The following is a 19,111-nucleotide window of genomic DNA, read 5'->3' on the forward strand; positions in this document are numbered from 1 at the left end:
CCCCCCCCCCCCCCCCCCCCCCCCCCCGCCCAGTCCGTCTCTCCCCTGGCAGCCGCCATTTTGCTTTCAGTCTGTGTGAATTTGACTCCTTTGGGTACCACATATGAGTGGAATCGTACCATATTTGACCTTTTGCCTCTGGCTTATTTCACTCAGCATACTGTCTTCAGTATGCTTCAGTATGTCTTCAAGGTTCATCCGGGTTGTAACCTGTGTCAGAATTGCCTTTCTTTTTTAGTGTGTGTGTGTGTGTGTGTGTGTGTGTGTCTGTCTGTCTTTATTCATTCATCCTTCATTGGACACACTTGGGTTGCTCCCACTCTTTGGCTGTTGTGAATAATGCTGCTATGACCATGGGTGTGTGCGTAATCTCTTCAAAACTTTTCTGGACATATACCCAGAAATGGAGTTTCTGGGTCATGTGGTGACTCCATGTTTAGTTTTTGAGGCACCGTCGTAGGGTGGGCAAAGTCAGACCAGCCATCACTCCTGGATGCAGCTGGGTGGGTTTCTGGGTGAGCCCTGGTGCAGGGGGAGTGAGAGAAGGGTAGGGGTGGCAGTGGGGGTGCTGAGTGTCCTTGCGTGGGAGTGGGGGGGCAGCCTGGCTCTCTGCAAAGTAATACAAGCCACATTGGAACCCAAAAAGAGTGTCTGGCCCGGAGTCCTCTGAAATATGGGGCACACAGCACAAAGCAGCCATAGCGATTTATGGTGGGCTCCAGGGGGCCTTGCCATGGCAAGTCCAGGCTGGGGGAGGCTTCATCCGTCTTTCACGGGGAGGGCCTGGAGGCCCTGGTGCTTTGGGGGTGAAAGGGCTGGGATGGCTGAACAGTGAGTGTGTCAAAGCCAGAGAGATTAGATTACAGAGGCAGACAGAAGTAATGATTAACTTTTCCAGTCTGCCTACTGTTGTTTTTCCCTGTGAGCACAGTGCGGGCCTGGCCTGGCCAGGCCCTGGTGTTGGGTTGTAAAGAAAGAAGGAATGACGGCTCTCGCGAGCTGGGTGGGGGGAGCCAGGAGCTGGCCGGAGAAGGGAGCCTTTTCCATCAGATCCCGCGTTGGAATTTATTGGCCGGAATGCAGTAAATGTTCAAAATGCCATCCCATCCAACAGTTTTCATAATTGTTATGGAACAAGGGGAGCTGGGGGAGGGGAGGGATGAAAAGGACTTTTGTTCCTCCCTGTGTTTTTCCACGTCTTCGATGGTTTTTCTACCCCCTAGAAAAGCTGGAGCTGTGTGGGGGGATGGGAGGGGCAGGGCAGGGCCTGCGACTGGGTCCTGTAACACTGTACTGCCTTTTGGGGCCCCGGAGGTCAGTGTGCATGGGGCTTTATTAAAATGAGGCCCACAGCAAAGGCAGGCCAGAACTGTTCTGTACCTCTGGGGGTGTGTCCTTTAAAACAGTTGACATATGCATCCATTTTTATCAAGATCCTCACTGGGCTTTAGTGTGTATCCTATGTACTTAGAAGGGGTCAACACAAAGAAGAAAATGCGGGACTTTTTGGTGGTTTAAGAGAAGATCCTTTTGTTGGATTCATGTACGCATTCCCACTTGGGAATCCACATGTGGAATTTGTTGGGGGGGCCTGGGGGGAGGGCTAACTCTGGACTCTCTCCAGGAGGGAGGCGGGTGGGTCAGCTCAGAGATTTGACTTGGACATCTTGTGTCTTCCTGGGACTGGCCGGGGTCATACCCCGTGGACAGGCAGGTGAACAGATAATGCCATGCGGGTCGGGGTGGGGGGGCGCTGTATGTGTGCAGGTGTGTGAACCCCCTTTCTGAAAAGAGTGGCTTAGTTATTTAGGGGGGTAATGGTGGGAGCTTTGTGGTACATGAGGGAGGGGAAGAGTCTTGAAATTCAAACTCGAGAAATGATGAGGCTGGGTGCATACCAACAACAGCCAGAGAGGCCCATTTACTGTAAATATTATGAATGGAGTTGGCCAGGCTGGGAGTCCCCACCCTTCCTCTGAGTCCTCTCGGAGCCGGGCAGAGCTGGCCTCCTCAGAAGGCAGGCAGCCGGGTACACGCTATAATTTGCATGGCTGAAGACTGGAGCACAGGAAGCCGTGTCAGCCCGGCTGGCGAGACAGACGAGAGCTTTTGATTTGTGTGGCTTCCCTCCCCTGCCCGGCACTACCCTCAATTATATTCTCCGCTGGCCAAATAACTTCTTAGGAGGGACCCCCAGGATGGGGGCTTTAGACTTGAACGTTTGAGGGGCCTTGGGAGACGGGGCTGGGGCCAGCTGGGGGAGCAGGGGGGGGGAGTACGTTGTAGCTTTAGTAACTGATTACTCATCATCATTAGTCTGTAAGGCAGAGTCACGAATCAGTCTTCCAGACCAGCAGGATCTGCCAAATTTGTAAGCTCGAGAGACCTCGAAGGAGGAGGAGGGTGATGATGGGTGAGGAACTTAAGGGCACCAAGCCTGGGCAGACCCTCCTCCCCTGGGGATCCACCTTTTCCCGAGGGCCACGAAAGACAAGACAGAAGGAACACAAGTTTGTAACTTGAAGTTCTTAAAGAAAAATTGGTTTACAGGTGGACACAGCAAAGTCTGCCTCATATTTCCTTTTCCTTTTAATTTTGTTTTTATTGTTGCAAATTGAATGCAAAAATGTGCCCTGCTCCCCAAAGTGATTTTCTTATTCTCCTGAACATAATAAAAATAAATGGAAGGAGCGTTCATAGGGATGGGGCATTTCTGTGATTCAGAGTGTAGCCAGGGGACTGTCAGAGCCCCAAGGTGGCCTGCTGTGCCCCAGCCTCCTTCATATGAGTTGTGGATGGGTGCGTCAGACTGTGACTCTTCGAGGGCAAGCCATTTGGCCAGGATCGAAGAGCAGCATGCTGGCAAAGAAACCGGTTCATTCCCTGCTTGGTACGAGGGAGCTGGACCCCACACTCAGCCCTAAAGTAGGAATCACGTTTCCAGAATGTTTTGGAAGGACGCGTCTTTTTCCCCTCTAGCATTTGGAGAGCTCCGGTGGCCTTAGAGGTCTGGGGTGGCTGCCCACTTGCCTGTTTGGCAAGTGACCTGTGTCTCATTTCCCCCTTCTTTAACATAAAGACAGTAATAGGATGCGACCTCACGAGGTTGTCACCAGCCCCTTCCAACAGGGCCTGTACATTATTAGGGGCCGGCATGGCCCAGAACTGTTCTGTCCCCTGGGGAGGGGTGGGGAGTGGGTGGGTAGCATTTTCTAAGCGGTTGGAGAACCCAAGACGAGAGGTCTGAGAGATGAGACCAGCATGTGAAGCCGCAAGCTAGGTCCTGGCCGCTGGCCACTTTGTATCAGATTGTCACAACAGCCCTATGAGGCTGGCACTGGGAGCTGTTTTAGGGGAAGAGCTTAAGTCACCGCCAAGGTCCCATGGGAAGTAGGTCTCAGCAGGGTGTCTGACTCCATAACTGGGGGGTGGGAGGATCCTGCACAACACTGGAGTTTCCTTGGGCGGGGGGGCGGCAGGAGCTGGCTGGGCACAGGGACCTGAGCAAGCACCCTGGCCTTTGAAGGAGACCCCGTGGTACCCGCTGCCTACCATGGTACCCAGTCCAGCCACCTCAGTGGAGATAGCTTGTTGCAGAGTGCTGAAAACAACCCAGCCTTTTCTCAGTCTTGCCGTCTACCAGCCAGAGTCCAGATCTCTTTGGTGGAGGAGCTTGGGGTTAGTGGTGATGGGTTGAGTCTGAGCGTTTTCTGGGTAACTGAGGGTGAACCTGAAATGTTTCGAGTTTGTTTCACTCCCTTTGGGTAACTTGTTCCAAACCCCGGGGTTGTCCCTGCTCTCTTAGGAATCTGAGGGTGCCCTGGCAGAATCTGTCAGGATCTGGATGAGGTTGTACATATGGCCGATCAGAGCTCACTCTGGAACTCAACGGTGAGCCCAGACACCTCAGCAAGTGTCTGCTTTGGTTTCTGGTCATTTGCCTCTCAGACAAGAGACCAGCAAGGTTCCTTGTGAATTGAGAGTGTTTGGGTTGAGGACAGATGGGGCGGATTGGCCCTGCGTCCTCATTATCTCAGCCCTTGTCCCTGAAGTGGGCTGGTTTGCTCTCAGAACAGCCAGTTTCCTGACCGGGGTGGGGAGCAGGGCTGACGGGTGCTGTTAACCTTTGAGATGTCTGAGGTGGGGGAAGGACAGGATGAGGCAACCCTTGGTGGCGCCTGAGTCCCGAGGAGGGAGGACCCTGGACCTACAGCAGGCGAGGCGTGGCAGTGTTTGCGTTCCAGGATCGCCAGGTTTAACTTCTCTGTCTCCCTTTGTGCCCTTTGCTTGCCCTCACCCACTTGTGTCAGGCAACCACTTCTGCCCTGTCTCCCCTGGCTTCTCCATCTTCAGCCTTCTGGCCCTGCGGGACCACTGGGGAGGGGGCACACAGGCCTTTGCCCACGGTTGGATTTTGGCAGAGACATGTCCTTGAAAAACATTTTTTTTAAATGTTTACTTACTTTTGAAAGAGACAAAGCATGAGCGGGGGAGGGGCAGAGAGCGAGGGAGACCCAGAATCCAAAGCAGGCTCCGGGCTCTGAGCTGTCAGCACAGAGCCCCACGCGGGGCTCGAACCCACGAACCGTGAGGTCATGACCTGAGCTGAAGCCAGACGCTCAACCGACTGAGCCACCCAGGCGCCCCTAGAGAGATCTTCTTAAAAAAATTTTCTATTTTTATAAGTTTTATGTTTTTATTTTGAGAGAAAGAGCGTGAGCAGGGGAGTGGCAGAGAGAGAGAGAGGGAGAGAGAAAATCCCAAGCAGTTTCCGAACTATCAGTGCAGAGCCCAATGCGGGGCTCAAACTCATCAACCATGAGATCATGACCTGAACTGAAATCAAGAGTTGGGCCCTTGGGGCACCTGCGGGGCTTAGTTGGTTAAGGATCCAACTTCAGCTCAGGTCATGATCTCACAGCTCGTGTGTTCGAGCCCCTCATCAGGCTCTGTGCAGATGGCTCAGAGCCTGGAGCCTGCTTCGGATTCTGTGTCTCCCTCTCTTTCTGCCCCTCCCCCGCCCATGCTCTCAAAAATAAACATAATTCTTTTTTTTTTTTTTTAATTTAAAATCCTGAGCTCTGGTCACCCTGTGCCATTGAGAACCTTGGGCGTGAGAGTCATTCATGAGCCTCCAGTCTTCTAGAAGGGTCACGTCTGTTCATTCATGACCAGGGTAATTAAATAACTCTTTGTAAGAGGCAGGGAGCTCCTTGTTAAGTGGTCTTCCCTAATGCAAGTGCAAACACAAGCAAAATCCTTTCCCTTCTCAACACCCACCCACCCCCTTCCCTTTCAAGGGTAGATTTTATGCTTTAAGGGAAATGAGGAAGGGGAGGGGGGGGGGAAACAACCTTAAAGGAATTTTAGGCGGATTCAGCATTTTTCTGGGGTTGCTCCAAAAATTCCCTAAACTGTAATAAAAAGAAAAAATTGTGAGCAGGCATCTGATTAGTTGGCTTTTTACAACACAGCTTTTCTTTTTGGATGCTTTAAAAATGCACAAATACAGTTTTAAAACAAGCCCCTGTATAGTTTTCTGAGGAGGGAGAGAAGTTGCTGAAAATACCGGAAAACGGTTGTAAAGCTGAGGGAAGTTAACAAGGGCCTGCGAGTCTTGCCTTTGGAGGTTAAGTATCAGCGACCGTGAGGAGAAGCCAAGTTGGGCTTCTGAGACTCTTCCTTAGTCCTTGGGAATGAGGGGGACTCCTCTATGTGAGAGCCTCCCAGCCCCTCGCCGTGAGGCCTGGGAAGCCCCTCGCCGTGAGGCCTGGGAAGCCCCTCTGGGGGCGAAGCGTCTGCACAGACCTTTGTGGGGAGACTCTTGTGGGCTGTGGGCCCAATTCAGGGGAATGTGCTTCTCTGAAGAGGATGCTGAATGTTTCCCAGAAATGGGCCCACATGGTGCAGATCTTGGGGGCAGGTCTCTGAGTTGGCAACACGGGCTGTTGTCATGGGCCCCCAGAAGTATGATGTGTTACAAGGGGCCTTCGCGGGGGTGACGGTTTCGCTGGAGAGCGTGTTTTTGTGCCCAGAGATAGCCCAAGAGCAGTGAGGAGAAAAGGGGCATCAGGGTGCTGGGAGGCTGGGGGGTGACAGCGGGGCGGGCTGGAGGGTCAGGGCAGGGGAGGAGCCGGCGAGGGTCCTAGTGGGCTTTCAGGGGCCTTGTTCACACACAGGGACACCCATTCCCCTCTGTTTATCTGGGTTGGGCCATTAACCTCAACAGAAAAAGGCTTTTTCCAGGGATGTCTGGCGGCAAATTGCTGGGTGGACTGGCGGGCTGTACAGATGAAAGAGAAACCCGCCAGAACACTTCCCCCCTCCCCCTCTCCTCCCCCTACCCCCCACCCCCAGGGCTCTGGGCCAGTCCAGCCCAGTCCAGCCCGGCTTCCCCCGCCTCCGGAGGCTGCTGGGCAGACAGGGCCCCCCACCCTTTACTGGTGGGCCTGGCATAGGCAACTTGATCCCAGGCCCCCACCCCACCCCACCCTGCACCTCCTCCCCCTGCCCCTCTTTTCCCTGCTAGCCGGTGCCAGGTTTCCGGGGGGGGGGGGGGGGCAAGATCCATGAAACAAAGTATCGGGAGGCTCCCGGAGGGTCTCCTGCACCTCCCTCCCAGTGACTCCCCCAGTCTTCTTCCCAGACCACATTTGTCGTCCTGAGTTGGGATATAATAATAAGCGAGAGCTTCCTACATTTCAAAACTCCCTCCTCCCCAAAACAGTGCCTTCCAGAAGAGGGTTTTCTCCTTCCCAGCAAACTTGCACGCCAGAGTATTCTTATTTACATGGATATTATGGGTCTTTGGTGTAGCCTTTAGAGCTGAACTCCCTCAACAAGAAAGTTCAAAGATTGCCAGCACTCACGAATTTATTAGCAGTTGATGGATACTTTGCAGAAACAAGTTAATGCCTGATGAGTCACCTCTGCTTGGAGCCCTTGTCCCTCTCTTGTTTTTCCATATGTTCCAGCGTGTGTGCACGCAAGCACACGCATGCTCGCATAACACTCGCACGTGTGTTCACACTCATGGACACCCAATGTCTCTCACATGCACTTGTGCTTTATAGATGCATGCGTTTTGGGGGGCAGGCCAGTTTTCTGGGGCTGATTTTCAGGGGGGTGGGGGTTGAGGGAGAGGAGTGAGCCCTCAGCTTCCCCATTTTGTGTGGCTGTCTGGGTAGGCATTTGGGAAGGTCGGTGGGGGTGTCCGGAGGAGACAGCCACTCAGGATGTGTGTTCGTGGCTGCCTCCGTGGGTCACGGTGCGCATTTGCACGGACTGATTCACAGAACACCTCCATGCAAGACTGCTGCTTTAAAAATAAATAAATAAATAAAATAATGGAACCGACTGGTTCCCAGGTCCTAACATGCCTGTAAAGGTTGGAAGCAGTTATGTGTTGAGCTGCCTTGGGTTAGTTATATATCCAGCCTGCTGGGGCAGCAGGACATGGGTCCCTGAGCCCTCCTCCACCCCTAGCTGCCATGCTATAGACTCCATCAGCACTGGCCCTCCGTTGTTCCAAAATCAAAAAGGCCCAAACAAACCAAAAATCGTCTCGCAGCCAACCCCCCGCCTTCAGGCCCCAAACCCCCAGTGAGTGAGCAGTAAGGGCTACAGGGGAAGGCAGGAGGAGGTCTCTGCTGCCTGCCTTTCCCCATTTTTGTTAACAAATACAAGACTTCCGGTCTCCGCCCTGCCCCACAAACCACAGCGTTCCTGCAGCCCGGCCTGGCTGGGGAGATTTATGGTTCCCAGTCTGAGGCCTGCCCCGCTGGCTCCAGCTTAAGGAGGAGTTGGAATGCCAGCCGCTGGGGCCCCCTTTCCCTCCCTGTGATCCCCCCTTTAAAGACCTCCTAGCGTCTGTTCAGGAAAGTCACCTTCCCAGGATCCCCCCCACCCCCCCCGGGTCTCCTGGCTGCCTGTAGGAAGAACCAAGTCTAGGAAAGTTGGGGTGGGGCCTCTGGGGGAGGGGGCTAGGGCAAGGTGTCTGCATGCTTCTAGGGAGGGAGGGGAGAGCGGGGGTACAGGCAGAGAAGGGCACTTCAAGGAAGGTCAACCCATTTCAGACACATAATCTGTCTGGGCTGAAGGCAGCTTCATCAAGGTAGTCTTGGTTAACACCAGTCGGTGTGTTGTGATTTGACATTTTGACCAAATTCACCCTTTGTGTACAGAGCTGCTGCTGACACACACTGAGAGATGGTTTGAGAGATGGTTTTCTATTAGGAAGGTGTTTCGGCCCCAAAGCAACTCCACTTTCCTTTTTTACCAGACGGCGCTCCTTTATGACTTGAGGCACTGACCTAAGCGCTGGGCGACACAGAGACCGCATAGCATGTGACCCTGGAGTCTGGAGACCTGGGTTCTAGGTGTGGCTGTGTGGTCCGTGGGGCCCAAGCCAGCAAGCTTTCTGGGTCCTGGTTTTTCTCCTGAGGATGACCAGGGGCTAGAGCAGCTAGCCTTCTGGGGTCCGTCCAGTTGAAAGAACAACTCTAGGCCATCTGGAAGCCCTTTTCTTGCCCTAAAACAGGACCAGTGAAGTTCCTAAGGGTTCCCTAGCTTCTGGGCTCGGCAGGGATGGGGGTTCCATTGGCCCCACGGGTCAACGTGATGGCGTCCTGGGTTGGGGGAGTGGAGGAAGGAGGTGCCCCAGAGAGCCCCGTGTTTAAAGGTGGGTTCTTGCACCACTGGGTCAAGATTTCTGAGCCACAGTAGGACTGCAGAGCCGGCAGCCTATCCAAGCACCAGCACCGCCTCTGTCTTAGGAGAGCTCGAGGGTGGTAACGAACTGCGTGTGTGTGCCTCGATCCTTGAAGAGGAAAACGCCAATCCCCATCACCACCAACCGCGTCTGCCATTTTGTTTTGTAGATTCCCAACTTCTTCTGGAGCCTGGGGATCGGTCACACTGGTGCGTGGTGGCATACTGGGAGGAGAAGACGAGAGTGGGGAGGCTCTACTGTGTCCAGGAGCCCTCCCTGGACATCTTCTATGATCTACCTCAGGGGAATGGCTTTTGCCTCGGACAGCTCAATTCGGACAACAAGAGTCAGCTGGTGCAGAAAGTGCGGAGCAAAATCGGCTGTGGCATCCAGCTCACGCGGGAAGTGGATGGCGTGTGGGTGTACAACCGCAGCAGTTACCCCATCTTCATCAAGTCAGCCACACTGGACAACCCGGACTCCAGGACGCTGTTGGTGCACAAAGTGTTCCCCGGTTTCTCCATCAAGGCTTTTGACTACGAGAAAGCGTACAGCCTGCAGCGGCCCAACGACCATGAATTCATGCAGCAGCCGTGGACTGGCTTCACTGTGCAGATTAGCTTTGTGAAGGGCTGGGGCCAGTGCTACACCCGCCAGTTCATCAGCAGCTGCCCGTGCTGGCTGGAGGTCATTTTCAACAGCCGGTAGCCGCGTGGGGAGAGGACGGAGCGGGAGCCGAGCGGGCCCAGTCCAAACTACTTTGCTGCTAATACTTCCCTCCCGAGTGCTTGCTTTTCACGCAGACTCTTTCGTCGTCGTGTGTCCCCAGCCCCCGCCCCCCACCGTTCTGGTCCTTGTTTCTGTTCTGTTTTGTTTTGTTCTTTGAGAAATAGCTTATGAAAAGAGTTGTTGGGGTTTTGGGGGGAGGGCGGGATATGGCTGGCCGAGCACACCCCAGGATGAAAAGGGGAAGCAACAGTGAGCACCCAGCAAAACACAGTGGAAGAATGGGGAGCAGGCCCTGACTTTGGGGTCCTCGTTTTCCCTCGTCAGGGCGCATGTGTGAGTGAGTGTGCGTCCGTGCGCGCGCGTGTCTTACGGTGACTGCTGAGAGGCCTGCGCCCCCAAGCTGTGTGTCGCCTGCCCTTTGGACATATGCTCAGTGGGACAGAGGCCGTACCTGGGCAAGCTGGCAGCTGGGGTTTGGACAGCTGCCAGAAGCCAGGCTCTGCCCCTCCTCCCCGCCCCCGGGGAAGCCTCCCTGCCCCACCTCTCCCCTCCTAGGACACGGGCCTGTCTGCAGGCTTCTTAGAAGCAACCCTGCAAAGAGGCTGAACCAGAAACCAGTTGTTTCCTGCTTGTCCTAACTCCCCTCCAGCCACCCTGCTGTCCTTGTCACCTCTTTCTTTTTTGGCCATCTGCTCCTGGATATCTCTTGAGACGGGCTTCCCGAGGGCTGCCGGGGGCCACCCTGGCACAGTATTGCCCACCCAGCATCCTCCCAAACCCCTCAGCCTCCGCCCTGCCCTGGTCATATCAGGTGCGCACCCCCCCATCCCCACCTCCAACTCCGAAAACCAGCTCAGCACTTTCCTCCCCTCTGCCGCCTGGGTGTTGAGCTCTGCTGTTAGACCAGCGAGGGGAGCCGCCCTGGGAGGGAGACTTCTCAGCAGCCCCCCTTCCCACCAAGAAGGATTCGGTCCATCATAACCCAAGGTACCACCCTGGGCTGTCACCTAACTCTTTCATTTCTTCTACAAACTCATACACTCGTATGATACGTTGACACTGCTCTTAGCTCAATGAGCATGTTTAGACTTTAACATAAGCTATTTTTCTAACTACAAAGGTTTAAATGAACAAGAGAAGCATTCTCATTGGAAATTTAGCATTGTAGTGCTTTGAGAGAGAAAGGACTCCTGGAAAAAAAAAAAAACCTGAGATTTATTAAAGAAAAAATGTATTTTATGTTATATATAAATATATTATTACTTGTAAATATAAAGACGTTTTATAAGCATCATTATTTATGTATTGTGCAATGTGTATAAACAAGAAAAATAAAGAAAAGATGCACTTTGCTTTAATATAAATGCAAATAACAAATGCCAAATTAAAAAAAGATAAACACGAGATTGGTGTTTTTTTCTATGGGTGTTATCACCTGGCTGAATGTTTTTCTAAAGGAGTTTATGTTCCATTAAACAATTTTTAAAATGTATACTTGATTCCATGTCCTCTAGCTCCTTTTTCTTCTGCTGGGAGGGGAGTAGGGAGGGGCATCCTTTGGAATCAGGACATGGGGTCTCTTCGGCCCAGTGCTTGATTGGGGACGGGGAGGTGAGGCACCAAAGGGACCTGCAGGACACCTGCTCTTCCAGCATGTTACAAGGACCCCTCTTCCTGTTGGTATGCAGTGACTTCAGGGTGTAGCTGGCCAGGCATCCTGAATTTGTCACCCTCGGGGAGCCCCGAGTTGCAAAGGTGGGTGGATTTCTGCTGTTTGATCTAAACCACGGTTTGGACTCCAAGGCCTCTTGAGAAATGCTAATACATGTTCATTTATGCTGGAGCGTTAGTGCCAAATGGTCCTCTGGGTCAGCTTATTCACGTGAGCTGACGGGGAGCTCACTACCTATCAAAGCAGCGTTTTGCTTTTTATCAGCTGAAGTGAAACCTGCCCCCATTCTAGTTCTGCAGCCCAGAATGAGTGTAAAATCCCGTGTCTGGAAAACACCCAAGGAGGGTTTTAATTAACTCCTGGGGTGGTAGTGTGGAGGAGGGGTGGGATTGGGAGGTGTTACATTAGGGAGCCGGCAAAGCCATTTTGGTTTGCTCTAACTTGCATCAACCCGCAGGAAGCACTTTAATAATAATAATAGCTGTCATTTATTGGATGCGTAACCAGGTGCCGGGCACGATGCTAAGCATTCAAGGGAATTAATCCTCACTGGGACCTTCTGCAAAAATGAAGGCTTTGAGAGGTTAAGAGACTTGCCCAAGGTCGCTTAGGGAGGAAGTGCTTAGATCAGGAGGATCTGGGCTTAGTCCTTGGTCCCAGCTGAGATGTTTATTTGATAGAATCCTGTATGGTGACAGCCCCGAAACTCACAATCAGAAGGTGGGCCACCACACTGTGGCCTGGCCCCGCTGTTTGGGCAGGACCTCGGCTGCGGGAGGCAGGAGCTGCTCTGGCAGCAGCACCTGTGTGCCCTCCTGTGTTACCTGGGCTTGACTTTCAGCCCCAGGAGGCTGGAATTGGGGTGGGGGCGTGTGGACCCCGGCAGCCTGGCCTTCTGTGGGCAGGCAGAGAAAGAGGGGTGCATAGGGTAAGCCAGGTTTTCCTGGTAGCCCACCTGCCTCCCCTGGCCAGAGTGGTCATCACCCACAGGCCTTCCAAGTGCCACTGGAGGACCACACGCCAACCCACAGGCGAGCCCAGCCCCGGGCTCCCAGAGGCGGGGCTCCCAGACCAGCTGGGGTTTGGATTAGTGGAGGGAAGTGAAGGTGTCCCTGCCTGGTTCTACTCTCTTTTGTCTCAGTTCACCCCTCAAATTTTGGGGTGTCCTACAGGGTACTGCCCCCTCCCTGGGCAGCGACATCACTCTGGTGGCCTTATCCCTCTCACCTGTAGATATCTCAGCCCCCACCAGGAACCTGGGTTTTCTCATCTCCCTAGCCCTGTCTGCCATCATGCAATAAAACAACCAAATCCTGTCCTCCCTGCCTCATTCAATCTGTAATTATAAAATGCAAATCTCTCTCCTACTTTTCCTTCTCGGACTCCACTTAGTATGATTCCTTTCGGGGCCCTGTAGCGCCTCTCGGCAGTGCTCACCTTTTAACCTCCTCACCCCAGACCCTTGGCCCCAGGCATTTGTAGTTCCTCAAACACACCTTGCTTCTGGGCTTCCAAGCAAGTGCTTTCCATCCTCTTCGATTGGCTCTCTTCTTATCCTTCAGGATGTAACTCAGGCCACACCTCCTCCAGGAAGCCTCTTCCCCCCCCTTTAAAAATATCTGCCCTGAAGAGACATCGGTGGTGTAGGATTCTGTCTCCCCTACTGAATCATAAACTCTTGGTGCTCCGAAGCAGCAGCTGTGGCCCCACTTAAGATCTGCTATCCTAACATTTCCTAGCACAGTGCTCAGACAGGGCTTGTCCCCTGAACTAGGAAGAGGGAGGCAGAATTGCAGGCTTAGTTTGGCCTGGGAATAAAAACAGGCAGAGTTGCTTGTGACCTGTGCGCTAGGCAGTGTTCCAAGCATTCCAAGCACACTGGGATTATCCCATATAATCCTTACAAACCGCCCTAAAAATAGATGCCATTATTAGCCCCATTCTACAGATGAAGAAACCGAGGTTCAAAGAGTTGCCCAAGTCCCCCAGCTGGTAAGCGGCGGTGTCAGATTTCATCATCTCTCTGGTGTCTAATCTCTAGGGGCACGCCTGTGTCAGGGGGTGACCGTGTTGGGCACGTTTTTTCCCCTAAAACAAGTTCTGGTTTGAAAGGACCAAGCTGATCCGACGGCCAAACAACAGAAGCGACACCTGACGTCTGTGCCCGGTTGTAGGCACCAAGGCCTCGCCAGCGTCGTGCCCCCCGTGGCCCCGCGCCGCAGCAGCGAGGCAGGCGGGCCTTAGCTAGGCCGTGGGAGCCAGCGCTCCAGTGGGTGAGGGAGGCTGATGGGGCACCCGACGCCAGCACGCGCAGACCTCCTGGCGGGCCAGCGAGGCCCCACACTCAGCCTGCTTTCTGTCCAGTGTGCTTGTTGGCCGGGGCAACGGCTCGAAGCACAGCTCATGAATGAGTGAGTGCGGGGGCAGGTGGGACGGGGATCTGACATAAAAGAGGATGTGACTCACGGTCCTGGGTTTTGGAGTCACATCGACCGGGGTTTGAGTACTTACTTGGGCAAGTCACTTAACCTCTCTGAACCTCAATTTCTGAAACAAAATGGACATTATACCTGCCTCATGGGGCCAAGAGGGGGATTAGTGAGAAAATACATCTGAAGAGCTGGCCGTATGGTAATTAGGCTGAACCACGCGGGACTGCTAATATCTGACCGTTGTGACCTACGAAGATGGCAATTTCATATCGCTTCATCTGCTAGATGCTCGATTCAAGGCAGCGGCGTTTAGGGGTCCCCAACCTTCTTTTGGCTGTGGAGCTGCCGGCAGGGGCTGACGGTGACCTCCGTGTGCTGTAGTGCAAGCTGGCTGGCTGCACAACTAAGGCCATCGGCAGTGGGGGATGGTCAATACTGGGGTGACCCCTTCCTGCTCAGAACGGCCAGCAAACCGCTGAGCCCAGGTGAGAGCAGGAGGTGAATGCCGGCAGGAGGCAGCCAGGAGGGCTGGGGTGCCCTGGCCTTGGGGAAGGGGCGTGGGCCCCCCAGCGGTGCCCGCTGAGCCACGAGCAGCCTGCACAGCCCCGGGTTTCCTGGTGCTTCAGCAGCAGGCCTGAGCTGCCAGCTCAGCAGTTTTCTCCAACCAGAAGTGCCCCCCTCTCTTTCTGAAAGTAATGATTTTCTAAAAATGGATTCCCTCCCCTCCCCCCGCTGCAATTAATCTACCGAACACAAAGTGGCCGCTGGAGGCGGCCCCTGGTGGGTTCGGACCAGTGCAAGCACTTTGATTAAATCAGGGACGATTTACTGGCTAGTGGGGGTGGGGAGGTGGGAGACCCGGGATGAAGGCTGGGTGAGAGCTGGGGGCGGGCCGGGGTGGACTCACCGTTTGGTGCCCGTCGGAGCCGCAGAGACTAGGAGAGCTGGGAGCCTCTTTCTAGAGAGTCTATGTGATGAAGATTTAAGAGCCACAGGATCTCAGCCCCAGCCCTGAGGTGGTCCCATGGACATGTGTGCCCTGGGCCAGGCTAAGCTGGTAAATAAACCCCGGGACACCTTCCTGGCGCTGCCATTTTAGTAGGATCTTCGGGGGGAAAAAAGACTAGAATTGTTTTGATCCTAAGACAAGCCCCTGTCTGTGACGTAGTAGTTTGCAGACGTGACATGAATTGTTGGGAAAAAAGACAAAAACAAAACCAAAACCAAGATGCTTTGCTCCTGGTGCTGCTCTCAGTGTGGTCCCAGGCCAGCGTGGGCACTTTGGTGGAAAAGTATGAGATGGAGTCTGTCTGCACCTTGGATATGCAGGCCCTGGAGGTAGAAATGGGACGTCTCTCTTGGGGCTGCACTGAACCCGAAAGAAAATACCGGTTAATTCGTAGAGACTGATCTCACGTTAGTTCTCAGCAGTGCAGAGAGCCCTTGCACACGCATTCCGCTCCTGATGCGGGACGGCGGCCTCCGCAGAGCCCCATTGGAGAAGAAGACCTGAAACACTGCTCCGGGAAGCCGACTGCGTGTAAATGTCACTTTTTGTGTGTCACCGGGCTGAGATTGGGCACTTTGCCCGTCCAGATGAATCGGTGGCCTGCCCCACGCACGCAGGTGCTCACCCAGTCTGTCGTGCCTTCTTCGTCTTTATGAAGACTGGTCTCGTACCTGCAGCGTGACTGGGGCTCCTTGAGGTCAGGCACCTGCTCTCGTACTGATTCGAATCTTTCAGAGCACGAACCCAGCTCTGGGCTTATAGTAGGTGCACAGTTAATGCCCGCTACAGTTGACATGAACCGAGCTCCAGCGTGCTTTCTGAGGATGGCTGGGGTGCCCTCTGAGGGCACGGTCTCCCCACTACTCATCAAAGTGCCCCCTGGCCTGCTCCTCACCTCCTACAAGCCGCTCGCAGCCCTTCCCGTCTCCACAGGAGCAAGCTACCCACAGCGGTCCAGCCTAGGTTGCTGCCAGCTTAGACCCAGCGGAGACCAGTGCCCTCCTGGGCTTCTTCACTCAGCCAAGAAGAGAGAGAGAGAGTTCCAGAGCAGAGCCCAGGCTCAACTGAACACAGTGATTTGAATCCTCAGGTAGCATTCCCAGGATATCCTCTTGTTTTATTTTATTATTATTATTATTTTTTAATGTGTATTCATTTTCGAGAGACAGAGAGAGACAGAGCATAAGCGGGGGAGGCGCAGAGAGAGAGGGAGACACAGAATCCGAAGCGGGTTCCAGGCTCTGAGCTGTCAGCACAGAGCCTGACGCGGGGCTCGAACCCACAGACTGTGAGATCATGGCCTGAGCTGGAGTCGGATGCTTAACCGACTGAGCCACCCAGGACCACCCCCCCCCCACACCCCTTATCCTCTTATCCTGCTTTATCTTTCTTCACAGCACTGTGTTGTATTACATGCATGTTTAACACTTTACGATATATCTGTTTATTGTTTTGGCTATTGGCTGACTCTTCGAACAGAGACAAAGCTCAAGACAGCAGGAACTTGGCTCTGGCCGCTGCCGCATCCCCCGGTATCTAGAACTGTGCCCAGCACACCGTGGGCACTCGACAAATATTCCTTGGTTGAATCAGTGTTGCATGACTACTTCACTTTCAACTCAAATACACGCAATTCAAGTTCCAGGCGAAACCAGTTCTCCCCAAGAAAAGCGCTTGCTTTATATTTGTAAAAAGAAAGGGTGCATTCTCATCTTTATCCCCACTCCCCCCAAGGTAAATGCAGTTTCTGAAGGCTAAGTTTGTGCCAGGCTCTCTCTGCCAGGGACTTGGTGTTGTCTCTAAGGTAAGGGTTGTTATTATCCCATTTTACAGGTGAGGAAGTGGAGGCCCAGGGAGTAGCAGAGCAGGAGCAGGTCTGCCTAATTCTACACCCCTTGAGTTGAGCCCTGAGCCCCCATGGGAGGCCGCTGTTTTGAAAGTGCAGTTTTCACAGTTTCTTTCCTCCAAGCGAAGATATGTCCCACTGAGGCAGCTTGAGACTCTAGGGGTATCCCTGCCAGGAGGCTGGCTCCGTGGCCAGGCTGTCCTGTGCCATCAGGGTCTGGAATCTTTGCTGCATCTGGGCTTTGCGTCATCAGCACCAGATCTTTTAATGACACACTGCAGCCAGGGAAATTACAGTGCTCGGGAGACTTGTCCCAGAGGCCCAGCCCAGGGTAATTCCAGAGCAGGAGAGGATGCTGGGAATAACAAGAAAGACAGGGTCAGGCTGCCAGCCTTAGGTAATGGAATGGTGTGTGCCAGTAATGGGGAATGTGGGATGGGTAATTTTACTTGATTTATGCAGACTTTTGTTTCCAGATTTTAAAAACACTGAAAACCCCAAAATGAAAAGTCAAAACCACCCTCAATGTCATCATTTGAAGCTACGCCTTCCAGGGGCGCCTGCACGGCTCAGTTGGGTTAAGGGTCCAACTTCGGCTCAGGTCATGATCTCACAGTTTGTGAGTTCGAGCCCCACGTCGGGCTCTCTGCAATCAGCACAGAGCCCTCTTTGGATCCTCTGTCTCCTCTCTTCCCCTCCCTCCCTCCCTCCCTCTCTCTCTCTCTCTCAGAAAATAAATAAACATTAAAAAAATATAAAGTTATGCTTTCAGAGCCACTCCTGGAGGCTATGGAGGCTTTAATGTATCCCCTTTCTAAACTTGGCCTCTGATTCTACATACACACATATACAATTTTCATGAATGAAGCCATGTTGCACATTTTGGCTTGCTACCTGTCTGTGTCACTTAATAATACATCCCACACATTTCTGTAGGCCATTCATTTTCACGTCTAGTATTGGAGCTGAGTTTAAAAGATGCTGGTATTCACTGAAAAGATACACCACTTGATACTGAATGGGAGTGACGGTGTGGGACAACTGGAACCCTCTTGTGAGGACGGTGCGGGTATAAAATGGTTTAGTAATTTTTGAAAACTGGCCGTATCCACTAGAGCTAAAGATAACCATGCCTGTATCAGAAATGCACACATACATTCACTAAAAGTTGTGTTCAAGAACATGCACAGTAGCACTCTCTTCAAGTAGCCAAAACAATGGAAACATTGTCCATCAGAAGCAGAATGGACTTTTTTTTTTTTTTTTTTTTTAATGTGGTAGGGCGCCTGGGTGGCTTGGTTGAGCGTCTGACTCTTGGTTTCGGCTCGGGTCGTGGTCTCACGGCTTGTGGGTTCGAGCCCCCATTGAGCTCTGTGCTGACAGTGTGGAGTCGGCTTGGGATCCTCTCTCTCTGCCCCTCCCCTGCTCGCTTGCTGTCTCTCTCTCAAAATAAATAAATAAACTTCAAAAAATGTTTCTTTAAAAATTAAAAAAAAAAAAAACCCACATGGTTAATTTCTACAGTGGACATCACACAATGACCTGAGCTGAAGTCGGATGCTCAACTGACTGAGCCCCCCAGGCGCTCCTGTAGGTGTTTTTTTTGTATCCTATGTGCATCCTGGAGGCTCACATACATACAGTAAGCACCCTGCCTATAATATCCTGCCAGCTCTTGCTTAATTTTGATTGTTCAGTTTGTACATTCGGGGACCCACTACATGCTAGACCCTGTTGGGCGCTGAGGTAGAACAAGGGAGTAACATACAATCTCTGTCCAAGCAGGTTCATAATTGGGTGCTTATCCAAACCAATATTCATTGTTTATATATTTTATTTTGGGGGTGCTCAAAATAGGTAAATGTATAAATACAATCGTGTTTGTTTTGCTCTTTACTTTTATCTCTCTCTCTTTTTAACTAATTAATTAATTGAGAGAGAGAGAGAGAGCACGAGCAAGCAAGGGAGGGGGCAGGGAGAGAGGGAGAGAGAGAGAATCCCAAGCAGGCTCCATGCTGACAGCAGAGAACCTGATGCAGGGCTCGAACTCATGAAACACGAGATCACGACCTGAGCTGAAACCAAGAGTTGGACAGTAAACCAACTGAGCCACCCAGGCACCCTTATTTTGATCTCTTTAGCAACCTATGTTCACTATTTTAAAATCAGAGACTAAATAAATAAGAAGGAAAAAGAATTTTTAAAAAAATCATATCTGGTCCCACAATCGCAAAGCACCTGCTAACATTAGAGCACAACCCTTTAAGATTTCTAAAAAATACATTCTTTTTTTTTTTTTTCAACGTTTTTTATTTATTTTTGGGACAGAGAGAGACAGAGCATGAACGGGGGAGGGGCAGAGAGAGAGGGAGACACAGAATCGGAAACAGGCTCCAGGCTCCGAGCCATCAGCCCAGAGCCTGACGCGGGGCTCGAACTCACGGACTGCGAGATCGTGACCTGGCTGAAGCCGGACGCTTAACCGACTGCGCCACCCAGGCGCCCCAAAAATACATTCTTTTAAAAAAAGTTTGTTTTAATGTTTATTTAGTTTTGAGAGAAAGAGAGAGAGCTGAAGTCAGATGCTTAACCGACTGAGCCACCCAGGCACCCCAAAAAAGTACATTCTAATGTGCCCACCGTGTAGGAGATGCTCAAAGAAAATTTGTTAAATTCTTATAAAATCACATTATCATATTGTTTTGTACACTGC

At 52.4% G+C, this 19,111-nt stretch overlaps 1 protein-coding gene across 2 annotated transcripts in view; it reads left to right on the forward strand.

Moving 5' to 3' along the window:
* Positions 1-10,952, forward strand: part of SMAD7 (SMAD family member 7) — a 29,554-nt gene extending 18,602 nt beyond the window's left edge. For both annotated transcript variants that reach the window (XM_049620096.1, XM_049620095.1), the window contains exon 4: positions 8,880-10,952. In XM_049620096.1, coding sequence (XP_049476053.1) covers positions 8,880-9,418 — 539 coding nt within the window. In that variant the 3' untranslated portion in view covers positions 9,419-10,952. The remainder of the gene's footprint in view (positions 1-8,879) is intronic.
* Positions 10,953-19,111: the final 8,159 nt, after the last annotated feature.

The sequence above is a fragment of the Panthera uncia genome, assembly GCF_023721935.1.
Source record: "Panthera uncia isolate 11264 chromosome D3 unlocalized genomic scaffold, Puncia_PCG_1.0 HiC_scaffold_8, whole genome shotgun sequence".
Lineage (NCBI taxonomy): Eukaryota > Metazoa > Chordata > Mammalia > Carnivora > Felidae > Panthera > Panthera uncia.